Source organism: Pseudochaenichthys georgianus, chromosome 21 (genome assembly GCF_902827115.2).
Source record: "Pseudochaenichthys georgianus chromosome 21, fPseGeo1.2, whole genome shotgun sequence".
NCBI classification, from domain to species: Eukaryota; Metazoa; Chordata; class Actinopteri; order Perciformes; family Channichthyidae; genus Pseudochaenichthys; species Pseudochaenichthys georgianus.
In genome coordinates, this window is record NC_047523.1 from 13993394 (window position 1) to 14008187 (window position 14794).

The 14794-nt window shown below is 43.0% G+C and overlaps 1 protein-coding gene across 4 annotated transcripts in view; it reads right to left on the reverse strand.

The window, feature by feature from the left end:
• LOC117467131 (neuropilin-2-like) overlaps positions 1-14794 on the reverse strand; it is a 105985-nt gene that overhangs the window by 51360 nt on the left and 39831 nt on the right. For all 4 annotated transcript variants that reach the window (XM_034110752.2, XM_034110750.2, XM_034110753.2 and 1 more), the window contains exons 4-7: positions 12107-12334; positions 9905-10060; positions 9640-9809; positions 4882-5037 (exon numbers count right to left, since the gene is read on the reverse strand). In XM_034110752.2, the coding sequence (XP_033966643.1) occupies positions 4882-5037; positions 9640-9809; positions 9905-10060; positions 12107-12334 (710 nt within the window). The remainder of the gene's footprint in view (positions 1-4881; positions 5038-9639; positions 9810-9904; positions 10061-12106; positions 12335-14794) is intronic.

Here is a 14794-nt window from a genome sequence, read left to right on the forward strand (position 1 = left end):
TCTTGGTGTGTGTGTGTGTGTGTGTGTGTGTGTGTGTGTGTGTGTGTGTGTGTGTGTGTGTGTGTGTGTGTGTGTGTGTGTGTGTGTGTGTGTGTGTGTGTGTGTGTGTGTGTGTGTGTGTGTGTGTGTGTGTGTGTGTGTGTGTGTGTGTGTGTGACCAATTCCACACATCTCACAAACCAAGTGGCACCTTTAAGATTCCCCCCTTGGTTATCTTTCTCCCTGCTTTTCTTCCGTCAGTTGTCACAAACGTTCTCCTCCCTCCACCCTTTGCCCCGGCCCTCATGCTTCCTTTCCCTCACCTCGCCTCCCCCCTTGAGGCCTGAACACAGGCTTTGTTGCTGATCTATCTGGAGGGATTTGTGGTCAACACCCTTGTCTGCTATTCTCATTATTCCTCCATCCTTCCATCCCTCCTTCGTGGTTCTCCTGTGAACACTTTCTGTCCCCCCTTCTGCCTTCTTCCTTCACTCACTTGCTCGCCAATGAACCTTCCTTTTCTCCCCTTGGTTTCCACCTCTCTTCCTCCCTCTGCGCCGCTCCGTTCCGCCTTTCGCTATCACTACGATGCTTGACTGGTTGACCTTTTGCTTATGTTTTCTTTTCTTCCTTTCTTAATTTTTCTTCCAACTTTCCACTCATCAAGATTCCTCTCTCTTTCTCAGCGATTGGTGGGGGCTATGTGATGACATTCGTACCACGTCGTGCTTAAATGTACCTCGACATCAGAAGGTCTATGACTCTTTCAGACCAAGAGTCAAACGAACACAACATAATCTCTCAAGTCAAGACCTCAGGTCAGAGGAAATGATTGTCCTTTTTCCATCATGTGGGCGACGTCTCATAACCTCTGGAGAATTCAGTGCACTGAATCGTGGAACAGTTATACAGATAGTGTCATTATCCCCGTGTATTGCTCTCATGATGTTTCACATGAGCAGTCAAAGGATCTGTCACGACCGATCGCAAAGAGGGGATGTGAGTAATGGCTGAGGCAAAGTCAAAACAGGAGAAGAGTAATACGGAAACACTTATAACACGATACACAGGCGAACAAGGGAAAACAGACATCAGCTAGAAATTGGTTAAAGGATAACATTATATTACTTTTAGTCAAAGACACTTATAAGATACATACAAAGTCAATGCTAAGATGAAAATAGATGCAAGTTGTGCGATTGTGCGAGATTCTTATTATCCACATGACACTGTGTCATGAAAGCCAATCAGAGTTGAGATTCTCCTGATGAATACAAAATGGTGGAATAATCTGTTCATTTTGCACTCATACGTGAAGCAAACGTTTGCTTATAGCTTTGCTCCGTTAACAAAGCATTGCATCACAATACATTGTTGAGAAAACACACAGCTAATTGGCTCTGAAATTGTGATTTCTTTATATAATCTTGTCCCCCATGTGTCTTATTCCTTCTGTCTGCTTTCCCCACTCTTTCTCTGGTGGATGCCTTGAGTTAGTACCTGCCATGTGTGAGCTGTCTGTGTAATGTAGGAACGAATGCCGTATGAATATTACTTTTGCTACTTTCTGAAAAGTTAACATCTATTCCATATGTCCCATCTGGTTTACGACAGGGATCTAATGACATTATCAAATACATTACAGATCACACAAATCATCCTGATGCTGTGTGACACATGGGCTGGCTTCCAGATGTGTAAAACCAGAATGTGTGTCTGTGCGTGCACGGTGACTGCTTTATTAAGAATTGCTCATCTGAGACTAATGGTAAAATACAACACGTATGCATATGTGTGTGTGTTGTTTATTTGTGTCTCGCATGAGCATTGAAAGATTGGCATGCTCATACTTTTTGTTTTAAATACCCACGAGGCTCCCATTGATATGTGTCCTCCTTTCATGCCTCTTGCTCAAAACACTAATTCAATCATTCTTCCAGATTCACACACAGACCAAGCACACAAAGTCATTTGTTGGAGCAGCATTAACTTTCCCGTCCTTTCCTGATGACTTTCTCAGAAACACATGGGGGGGTAGAAAAGGAGGAGGGGTAGAAAAGAGAGCAAGAGTGGTGGGATGAGGTGAATGAAGATGTGAGCGTGGAGACAAGAAAGGAGGATTTGATTGATGACAGATAGATGTTGAGAGAACTAGTGAGTGAATGAAAATGTCAGGCGAGAGATGGATAATGGAACAGTTCAGAGCAGGTTCAAGAAGTTAAGCAAAGAGGAGTTTGTGTAACTATATCCCTTGCCTTGTTCGAAAATGTACTTGATCTTAAAATGACTTACTTTAGCTATTTTGTGTACATGCTTTATCGCTACATGGAATGATCCAGGATCTGCTCTAAATTATGAAAACAATTTCCTTGGATTATCCCGAGAATGCAGACACACCCGATATTTAAAACACTCGATCTTCTGGGCCATTGCTGTTGAGTTATTTCTTTCAAACATAACAGACAGACTCTCATCTACGCCCTAAATATTGACAGTGGGAACGGAAAACCCGTTGCTGATTGGCCGCTTGAGGCATGTCAGCTGAGAACGGCCCAAAGATGCTGACACCATCATTTGAACATCAGATAAAGGACCATCACTCTTTCCGTCTTCTTCAAGCTCTCTTGCTGCCCTTTTCTTCTTCGTATGTCTTTCTTTCTCAGGACAGAGGCAGCACCATGACATTCATACCAAAGCCTGGCAAATGTATACTTAAGTCCATTTCAATGGTAGATATCCAAATACTTCTCTGTTCAAAGACCCTAACCCTACATGTATGATCGGGAACACTCCTTAGAATCTTAGCATATTTCTTCCAATCACAAAGATGCTTGAATTACTTGTAAATCACAGCATAGCAGGACTAGTCGGAACACTCTTGGAATAAAGAGGCGGATATAGATGCCTCGCGTACAAATACACGTAGTGAAAATTACTATATGGACAACCAAGAAAACAAACTGTTAATATACATCTGGTTTGTATCCTTAATGTAGAAATGAGAGTACATTGTACAGTATTTGATCAAAAGAAAGGTCTGACGGCCCTTGGCTGATCCATCAGATTACTGCACAGACCATGGGGGCTCGAGAGACCGCTGGTTTGAGGTTGGGCATAAATGTGTGTGTGGAAGACAAGGGAGGGATATTCTACCAGAAGCTACTGCTGATTTATTCTAAGCCCCTCCTCCTCCTCCTCCTCCTCCTCCTCCTCCTCCTCCTCCTCCTCCTCCTCCTCCTCCTCCTCCTCCTCCTCCTCCTCCTCCTCCTCCTCCTCCTCCTCAAAGACCCACACTCACATGCAGCACACCCTTTTGCGTCTCTCTTGGCATTCAGCTTTGAAGCAGCTATCAAGGGTTATCTGTGGGATTGTGGGCCGTGACAACAACAACAGCCCTTAAAACATCATCAATAATTGGTCAGCAGAATTCTTCTATTTGACTGACACCAGATGTGAGTTCACGGTGGATTCATTGATCAATTGATTTGTTGAACAATTCCCCATTTTTTTTAAAAGATGTGAATCCACGTGCTCTCACTTCCCCAATTAAAATAACACAATCTCATTTGTACTGAGCTTAAAAATGAAAAAACCTGATCTACCTTTACACTCACTCACCACTCCTCATTCTTCTATCATCCCTCCATTTATTTATTTATTTTTCTCCCTGACTGCCTTTCTCCACAACCCCTGTGTTTTATCCATCAATCATTTCTCTGGGAATTACATCCATAAGCCATACGCAGTCCGCAGAGGGTCCCCAGATGGTTAGACTGGATCTCCTGTTTCCTTCTCAAAGCAAAGTAAGCATGTGCACTGTACACATGCATCTGAGTGTGTGTGCATGTATTAAGTGTTCATGAAGGAATAAGGGATTTACAGCGCAAAGCCAGACGTGGCGTTAGACCGCAGGATACACATATGTGACCGCTGTGGTGGTGGGAGAATGGCCGTGATGGAAAAAACAGCCGCAACCACTGGAACGCTGCTCTACTTTAATTGCAGTTGAAACCATTGTAAAGAAACTCAGTAATGTCTGCTTCGTTTTCTACCCAGGACCCCCATACTGCAGCACACTCAATGATGATTCATCGTGTATTAACACCGCTGAGAGAAAGAAACAGCCTCCAAACATGTCCAACCTGGTCGATACTAGGCAGGACTCTGACCGGTGAGTAATAGGAACCAGATGGGATGTGGAAAGCAGACTCTGCAGTGATGTAAGGTATCACTTGGAGACGTGTGCTGATTCTGGCTCGGTCGTAAACCCTTAAATGAAGCCAACTGAGCGGCGGTGGAAATGGAATGGCTGTAATTGCATACACCGGTTGGGGTTTGGGCTTGTGGTCAAGTGTTGCTGCATTTATTCCGTTTCATATGCTTCTCCGCCGCTTCCACGTGTGTGCATGTCGAGGCATGTTTGTCACCTAAGAGCCTCCAGACTCTCTCCAGTAGCCATGACTACTTTGTGTTTTGTGTGCATCTGCTGTTTGATGGTCTGTGCGTAAGTCTGAGCTGTAGAGGATTAGGGTGAGGGTCAGCGGAGGCTAAGCTGGTTACCTACACATTTCGTTCACATTCAACTATACTTCATTGTCAATTGAATTTAAAATAAAATATTTATTGTTGGATTATAATGTCAATAATTGAAAACACAAAAACATACTTATTTAATTTAAGCTAAACATGTTTTTTTGTTTTGTTTCAAATGACATCATTTACCATCCATAAGTAGCCACACTTCCCCGTAAAGTCATTTAAATGCAGTTTTATTGTATGGGAAAGTCATTTTTTTGAGACATCCCCCCTTTTCCATGGCTTAGTAGTGTCGTTGAATAAGTAAGTCTGGCATATCAAATATTGTTAAAAAATAAACAAGTCGGCTCATGAGTCGGGGCCTACCTTATGATTCTTGCCATGTCTGTAGACCATCCAGTCCTCTCCGTTGGTGCTGACCTCCATCTTGAAGGTGGTGACATGGTAAGCCTTTTCAGTTTCCTTTGAAATGGCGCCCTGGGTGGCAATGCCTGTTAGCACCTTTAGAGTATGGAGGTCCACCTGTTGGCAGGGAGAAGACAGGAGGATTTATCAACGACTAAAAACATCATGAACAAAACATAGCAAACAAGCTGACCCTAACCCTATCTGATCTCAATTGAATCTTTACCTTACCCAAAACTCAGGTCATACACTTAAGAGATGCCCTCAGGTTGAAGCTCTTAAAACATCAATTTGTTTAAAAGATGGACATAACCTCATGAATATACACTTGAACTTATCAGCATCCATCTCGCACCTTTTCCACTCTACTTTCATCTCCTTCTTTCTCTCCTCTCCGTGCCCTCTCCTGGCAGATCGATAGGAATGACCTGGGGCTCATTTTAATTTCCTCCCATACAATAGCCATAATCACCTCCCCACCCTGATTGTGGATGCTAGGCTACGTGTCTGGCATGCTGCTGGCTGTGTTGCATTATACATGGCCAGCATTGTGTGCTTAATGCGAGCTTCAAAATCCTTCATTTCTAGGTCACTCAAGTGGAGACGCATTTGTTTTCCTTTTGCGTGCCCACAATGAGTAGACAAAGCAGAACAAGGAAGCCCTCGATATCAAATGTAAAAGTAATAGAAAATGTATTTTCAAATATTTTAATATATTTAAAGTAATAGAAAATCTAGGGTTTCTTGAGGTTCATCTGCAACTTGTTTAACGTGAATACTTCACATGTGTAAGCCCTACACACAACAAGGCCGAGGTGTAGAGACAGAGAGAGGGTGCAGACAAATAAAGAGCAGAAGATGAGAAGGTTATCACATGTATTCTCCCCTGTTGGAGCTGTTGAAACCTGTAGATTAATCAGAACGTGTTGTGTGTGCGTGAGAGAGTGCCGTGTGTCCCACTGGGGTATAGTACACAACACCGGGGGAGGTACAATGCTGCGTTTGTTATCTGTCAGCGAGACAGGTGTTTTAGATTACTTCCAACACACACACACACACACACACACACACACACACACACACACACACACGCTTACGGCCAGTCAGGGATCCACCAAGACAACTAATCGATGGTCCGGAACCGAGGAGAGGAATGAGAGAGAGAGAGAGAGAGAGAGAGAGAGAGAGAGATGCTAAGTGAGCCTTTCCAAGGAAGGGCTTCTCATCAATCACAGAGTTGTTAGAATAACGGAGGCACAGGAAGTCGTATCATCAATCTGCACCACACCTCACTAGACCATACCAGAAAGGAACTGAACAGATTGGAATGGGAGCTCCTTGACCAAGTGGTTAAATGACATGACATAAAACTGCATTGTTGCATCTCGTACCACTCTTTTAATTACATTTCCTATTCAACTGGTTTTATTGGGGTGGGATTTGATACGTGCGGTGGCCATCAGATGTAAACATGATACAACTGCCTAAAGCATACACTTGGAGAAACTCAGCTCCGAAAACGCAGCTTCAGAAACAATTCAAATATAAAACACAAGTGTGCCAAAACACAAGCAAATGCAAAAAACATCTTCACCAACGTTCCAACAAATGCAAGTGCAAAATGCTGCAGATAAAAGAAACGCTACATAAGCTCAAAACACAACTGAAACGGGGAACTATCAAGCGCTTATGAAGTTGACCAACTGAAAATGTAAGTTGTATTGGCTTATTTTAACAATGTGATCGCATGATTCCTTCCGATATTATTGCATAGCTGCTGTAATATAGTTAGCTAACCTAGCTAACCAAGTCATTTAAAATATAACGCATAATAACCTACTGTTAAGAAGCTGTCAAACTGTGCCAACGATGACAGTGAGCGTCCTTGTGTTGTTAAGTTGGTGAAGATGTTTCTTCATTTACGTGTTTTGGTACATTTGCATTTCTGTATCTGCATAATGTTTGATACTGCAGAGCGTTTCTCCTAACCAAAATGTGTTGGACCGTTGTAGCGCGTTTGCACCTGTCGTCCATCATAGGTTTGTGTTGCAAATCACAAGTACGATTATGAAAGACACGGAATACACTGAGGTGCACTGTCAGTTTTCAAATAAAGGCCGAAATATCTTTAAACAAATATATGGAATGGAATTGAACTAAGTGCCCTGGCGAGAGATTTAAACCACACACTTGGCCCTTGAACCAACATAGCCACACACACATGCCTGACTGGCATGGGCGCATATCAACACACACACACACACACACACACACACACACACACACACACACACACACACACACACACACACACACACACACACACACACACACACACACACACACACACACACACACACACACACACACACACACACACACACACACACACACACACACACACACACACACACACACACACACACACACACACACACACACACACACACAGAGACATGTACCGATGAACCCACACACTCAGTTATCAGAGACCAGGGGGTGCATGATGCGAGGAAGAGAGGCATGTTGGCATTTATGACAGCTGCTTGTCAAGAAAGGAGGTTGCACGCACACACATACACAAGTACACACCAAAGTACACACACACACAAATGCAGGGTCCTTGCTCTCTGCTAGGTGCTAACGCAGGGGAACAGCTGAGAGCCTCAGTGGAACGCAGCAACCTCACCACGCCACCGGTGCCCAGAGTGAGAGTACACGAGAGGAGCACAAGCCTATCGCCCACCATCAAGACCATTTCAGGCACACATCTGATGTGTCATGAACAATTAGAATTATCGACTTGTGGTTGAAAGCCTCCACCAATCAGTTAAGTTGGAGTTTGTATGTTTGTCATACATATCATAATGTTATGGTTTAAGCATATTAATGATTGTGTTATCGCTGGATACTTGTTTGGTGAGGTCAGAGTGGAACCTTGAGCAACAAAATCAAATCAGTTCATCATTGAGTCCAAATGGATGTTTGTTTCAAGTTTTAAGAAACTCCCCCCAGGCTTTCCTGAGATATTGCGTTCCCGGATGTACAGAAGTCCGGATGGACAACCAAAACATAGTGCCTCTGGCTATGGCTTGTCCAGGCGCAGATGAATAATACACATTTAAATCCGGGGTCTATCCATGGGCTAAGAGGAGCAGTTTGGCAATCTGACATAAAGGGGGAAAACATTCAAGAAATATGGAGTGTTTCAAGCTATTCATGTTGATCAAGACTGTCAGCTAATTCTGAGAGTATGTCTGTCAGCTGCACTGGAGGTGAAACAGGAAGGAAGCGTGGAGCTGATGGGGCCTTGGCCTCATGCTGTCTCTTGGCCAAGTTCCCTTCCTGTGTTGGCCTGGCCCAGACATCGGCCCCAGTGGAGCTCTGACAATCAGAACTACTGCTTCTTTTCCACATTTGTCTTTGGCTATCTGTAAATGTGTTCCAACAAATTAACAGAAGAAGGGCTTGCCTGGTTCTTGCCTCTTTGAGCACAACACTCATTTATCACTGTCTCTGTACACTGAGGAAACGTTTGATCATTACTCAGAAGCAGCATCTCTTGGTTTGTCTAATCACAGGCTTTAGAAAAGATAGAAAAAGTATGCTGCACGAAAGAAAGGCTTTTCCGTGCCAGTTTTTCTGTGGTGTTATTGTGCTACAAGTCAAAAAGGCTCTCGCTGGTTTCCTGAACCAGATGGCGAACTCTAAGAAAGGATTCAGGCGATGAGGAGAGTTTCTGACTCTTGAAACTCCTTCGGCACATCTGACATCAAGTACAGGAAAGGTTCAAACTGATAACTTAATGAAGGGAAATCATGAGTTGACGCCTATTTCACAAACGCAAAGTAAAAACTAAACCTGTGCGCAGTCTTCGCAAGGCTATAGGAAGGTGACACCCAACAAGATAATCTGTTGTTTATAGAAGGCCTCACTCTGAAGAGCGCCATGCAGGCAGGTTGGAATTCATGCTGTCTGAGGGGTGAGTGAACCTCACACTCCCTTTCCCATCTCACCCAGACAGCCTCATAACTCAAGCTTGGCACAGGGATGGCAGGAAGTTGGCACCGTGATAAAGTACAGGAAACAATGCTTTACCCAGGCATCTAGCTGCTAAACCTTGATATCACTACACCTCCCACTCACTCTCTCTCGCTCTCTCCAACATACGCTGTCACAAATATAGCTGTGGTGAAGTTATTATGTGTGACATGTCAACGCAAGAGAAAAGATGCTATTAAAGTAGGAGCAGAATCTGTTTTTAGTTTATTCAGAGTCAACTTTTTTTCAGGAATACGATTCTGTATTCCAGGATTGGGATCGTGGATTTGTGCCGTATCACGAAGAATGAATTTCTCCAAGAAATTATTTTTGTATTATTTGTATTATTCTTTTTAAGTGAAGTTTCTGAACTTTTTTGTAACCTTCCACATACATGGTTGTTGTATCCAATATGTGTTAGCACTATCGTATAAGTTATGGTTGTTGTTTTTTTTGGGGGAGGCTTCTTCCTGTTTTTCCTTTTTCCTTCTTCTCTATTTGTGGTTTATGGACGGTTATGTAGTTATTACATGTATTTGAGTATTCAGTTTGGTATGTCTTTTTTATAATGCCATAAATACATTAGAAAATACAGCTCGTTTGGGGCTACAATGCCTTGTCATAATGACCACAAAGAAGCTCCAGGTAGCTAAAGTACATGTGAGGACAAACTGTTACCTGTATGAACTCCCTGTTGCTGTCTTCATTGGGCGTCCATCCGTTGTCATGGTAATTGAGTCGGGCCTGTCGAGGCAGCCAGTGTTCATCGTAGAAACTCGACGAGGCTGTGATCTGGTCATCTGTGATCTTTCCTGACTCCATACCGAAAGCATTACTACAGTGGAAAGCTAAGAAGAGGAAGAGCAGGAGAGAGGGAGGTTTAGAAAGAGATATTTCCAATATTCTAGTATTTCGTGAAATAAAAAGCCTAAATTAGACTTACTCTCACTGACTTCCTTGTGAGTCATGTTGTATCGAGCCGAGAAGCCATCTTTAGCCACAGCCATGTCCGTGTGGAAGGCCAGAGAGAGAATCCCAGTGGACGATTGGATCTCAGGAGGCACCCTGATCCCACAGTATCGACCAATCAGAGGGCCCACTGTCGATCAGACAAGATGTATTGGATTGGTCAGTGTGTTATCTGTCGGCAAATTGTGCATTTCATCATTTGCTGTTGTTATTGTGTAACTCATGATGCTGGTAACACAAGACATCCCATCTCATTCCGTTATCAATCCCTTTATCCTCACATGCTTTATCCTCACATGCTTGTCTTCCCTTTCTCCCACTATCTCTATCACTCCCTTCTCATCGCTCTGCCCTCTCATGTCATCGCCTCTCATTCCTTCATCTTCATAAACTCAATCTCTGGCCTTGCCATGCTTTTACAATGTGCACTATATATAGTATATGTGTGTGTAAATCCAGGGATCTAAGTGATTCCTCCACTGTCCTCTTCTCTAATACCACAATACCATAATATGTGTCAACACAAACAGATGAATATGATTTAAAGCCCTGGGGTGTGAGTGTGTGTGGGGTGGGAGCACAAATAGTAGTTTCATCCTGCTACTCCCTGACTCCTCTCACACACAGACACAGATACTGTACACACACCAGGAGCCTTGTGGAGGAGGAAGAGGAAGAAAATAGCCTCCAATCGATCAGCGCTATTGATTTTTGTACTACCCTGTCGGAGCGGGTGGATATTTGAAATAGGGTTCTTGAGCAAATACCGGCAATAACTATTTTCTTGATGGTGGCACGGACAGAGAAAAGAGAAGACAAAGAGAAGAGAATCTCAAATCCACCAAGATGATTTCTGTAAATAAACAAATAACCCATGTTTGTATGTAATTCTGGTTGAATAAATGAGATTTTATTTGGAGGATTTCATTTTTATTATTTGTAGCTTACAGGCAAAAACGGTCCTAAACAAATACCAACCACAAACACTTCATATCCTTGTTTGTGCTCACTTCACGTTAGTGGTTTATTGCACTCACAACAATCAAGCTAGAAGTGCCTTTTCATTTTTTCTTTGAATGACTGCATCTTTCAACTTCTGCTACAGATCTCAGTTCTTTCTTCTTGAAGGCGGACCAGAGGTCTTCTGGCCTTCATGTATTCATATCTACTTTTTCCTTCCTTTGTTCCAGTCCACCCAGCAGTGGAGGAACCTTTCCTTGCCCTTATTTTTCTTTCTACCTCTTCCATCTCTTGAAACCAGATCCAAGATCGTTGCACTTCAGAGTTTCTAAACTCTTCCATTCCTTCCAGCAGCTAAAACAGAAATATCCGAGCCCTCTACCGTTCCTCCTCTCACCTCCCCTCTTTTCTCCCTCCTCTCAGCAACACCTATTTTATTTCCCCCATGAAACGCTATGTTGTTTCTCCACAGAAGGTGCCAACATCCTATCCTGCCTGTAAGCTTGGCTTTCATCTACCAACGCATAGCCACTAAAATAGTTGCAGTCAATAATGATGTAGGCAGGGCAGAATTGGCAACATTTTAACTTTGCTCTATGTTTTGCCTCCAGAAATGGTTGAATCTTTGTTTAACACCTCTAAAAAAAGATCCTCAACATCAAGAATGGCCACCACTGTCTAATACAGGGGTGTCCAAACTAAATGCGGGCCATTTTGAATCGGTCCTCAGCAAATTCAAAAAGTATAATGGAATGCGGCCCACACATGAAACTGGAGCTTGTCTTTTATTGTAAAAATATATTACACAGTAGTGTTCATGCGTTAATAAGCCCACTTTCAGTCAATTCAAGTTGAAAATGTGTTCTAAGTTTTTAAGTTGATAAGAAAAAAGCCCAATAAGTTATTTACATAACAACCTTGAATTATACCCTTCCTATGTCCTCTCATGATAAGCAATCTAATGCTTCTGTTTTAAGGAATGAGCTGCTAACAAAATAAATGAAACCCTATGGAAAGCTGTCATGTAGGCTTTTGAATCAAGCATCATTGACTTACATTTGATTGATTTTGCTAACTTATAACTTCACGTATGAGGCAATAAACCTGACCTCCAGTGAGTGGCCCAGCCCTTCAAATATGTTTCTGTATGTGGCCCTCTGTGGACACCCCTGGTCTAATACGACCCATAATAACATCAAGTTGACCACTTTCTCACCTCCTGGGAGCCCGTCCCACACTTCCAGCCAGTCGTACTTGCACTCTCCCTCTCCACCCGGCAGGGGGTCGTTCTCCAGGTCAAAAGTGAGGAAGGTGAGGGTCACATCCATGCTGGGAGGGACAATGATGATGAAGGAGCACTCAAGGTTGTGGGGGTATTTGTCAGGGAAGCCTGGGGACTCAATGAGACCCGTGGGACTGGTGAAGTTACGGGAACAGTCTGAACCTGGGAAGAACACACAGACATCAAATATATTTAGAGACATATTGAGCAGAAAATAAAAAATAACTGTAGTTTGAAATGAAATCATTGTGAGAAGATGCTCAGAGGTGCTGTTTTGTTTTCAAACTGCCTCACAATGTTATGACTCCCAGTATAGCTATCCCGCTTTATTGACCAAAAAGAAGTCTGGCTTTACTCTGAATCCACATCATGTACATTAAACAAAGAACAGGATGTATTTAGAGCCCAGTTGGGTTTTGCTGAACTTGAAACAGTAGTTTTAATGTAGACGCAGGGGCGGCGGGTGCTGTAGGCTAGGGAAGGCTAAGCTTTCCCAAATATTTGTGTCACTGCATCCTGGTAAAATAAAAATATAATGTTTGTGTCTTTGACATTAGCACTGCTATGCAGCCACCTGTGCCCTGTACTACGAAGCCAGTTCAAACCCTGGATATGTTTGAGTTATCTTCACTAACCCTAACAAACGAGATCTCGACGCTGGTTAATATCAAGTCGGTAAATCAAGCCAGGGCTTCTCTCACCAGCTGAGAGCGCGTTCACGTGAAAGGGGTGGGGTTAGCAACATTTGACCAATCACAAACAGGGACAAGTGTACTGACAGCGCAGCGTCATACTTCATTAATGAAAAGTAAACTAATATTAGACAAATATGAACTTTAAAGTTCATATTTGTCTAATATTAGTCATCCATGACTTAAACATAATAATCCAGGATACAAGCCACCTGCAAGGTGAATACAGAACAACTGGTTACAAATAAAATAAACTACAGAGTGTTTGAAAGCGTAACAGTTTTATGATATCACTGCCCCGTCTAAGACACGAGTGGATCTGACTTTAATTACATTTGAGTTGAGTGTTTCGTCAACCTAATGTGTTGCTTAAAATAATACTTCTGCATACAGTATGTGACACTGAGTGTTGCACGGCCAGATACGGCTCAGCTGACTCAGATAAGGAGATAATATAGGCTATGATATTATATGATCGATGATATGAATGATAAGTGCGACACGTCGGCGTCTTCTCTGCAGTTTAAACTGTATTTCCTTTATCCTGTAATATGACTTGATAGATTTAAACTCCGCACACTGAGCTCTGATCTTTCAGCAGGCGGTGCTTTCACTGAGTTGAACTCTTTTCTATAGACGCCGGAGGCGGGCAGCGTCAGGTAAAAAAAAGTGATTTAGCCTTCCCAAACCTGAGCCTCACGCGCCGCCTACGTGTAGACGTGAATCTTGCTGATAGAAATGTCACTCAAGGACTTCACAATGGTCAACTAGGAGGCACGATTAATGGAACACGAATTGATTCAGGTTTACCAGCTAAAAAAAAGTACATACATTTGAAGAAGAAGTTAACCCCGTTGACAGGGGTTGCCAGTCTCTGGCACTGTTATGTTGGGGGTCGCGGGCTGAACAGTTTGGGAACCCCTGCTATAGAGGACTAAGTGGTTGAAAGACCAAGTGTGGGTGTCGGTAGCAAACATGTGCATCTACTTGTGTGTCTTGAGTGTACATCAGCAACATGCTGACCCTAACCCTAACTCGACAGGTTCCCGGGGGAAATGCAGGGGCAACATTAACTCTAAAGAAACATTGATATTTGCGTATTAATAAATAGTTAATTAAAACAGCAGGACATACTAATAATGTAATGTTTGTTTATTTCCTGAAAATGTATGGTTTCATTATGTTGTTTTTGTTCATTTCTTGATCAACAAAAGGCACATGCATAATGTTGAGAGATCAGATTGATAGGTCACTGCAACATATGACTGAACCGTTACGGATTTGGTGCCTTGCTCAAGGGCACCTTTGTAGTGCCCAAGAGGTAAACACCTCTCTAGCCACCAGTCTACACTCTTTACTTGGTCAGAGATTGAGCTTTAGCTGTCCTGAATAAAGACAAGAAGAACACTAGAGAAGAAGAACACTGGAGCTTAGGGAGACAGAGCAACAACGTAATGAAGATATGATAAAGATGTAAACAGAAGAGACAGATAGATGTAATCTGTTGATAGTGTCATGGTTGGGTGGTCCAGACACACACACACACACACACACACACACACACACACACACACACACACACACACACACACACACACACACACACACACACACACACACACACACACACACACACACACACACACACACACACACACACACACACACACACACACACACACACACACACACACACACACACACACACACACACAGTGATCTGGGGGTAATCTGGAGCTCTTCCATTCTGAATAACTGTAATACCCTCTCTATTAATACTCACACACACATGCTATGGAGTGGATGTGGTCACAGCAACTGGACCATTATTCCAGTCTACCCAGCCATGTATGACCAAGGACCCGGACACACACACTCTCTGTCTCAGCCTCTTATGGTAACCCATTTCTCTCCAGTCTGTTCGACTGTC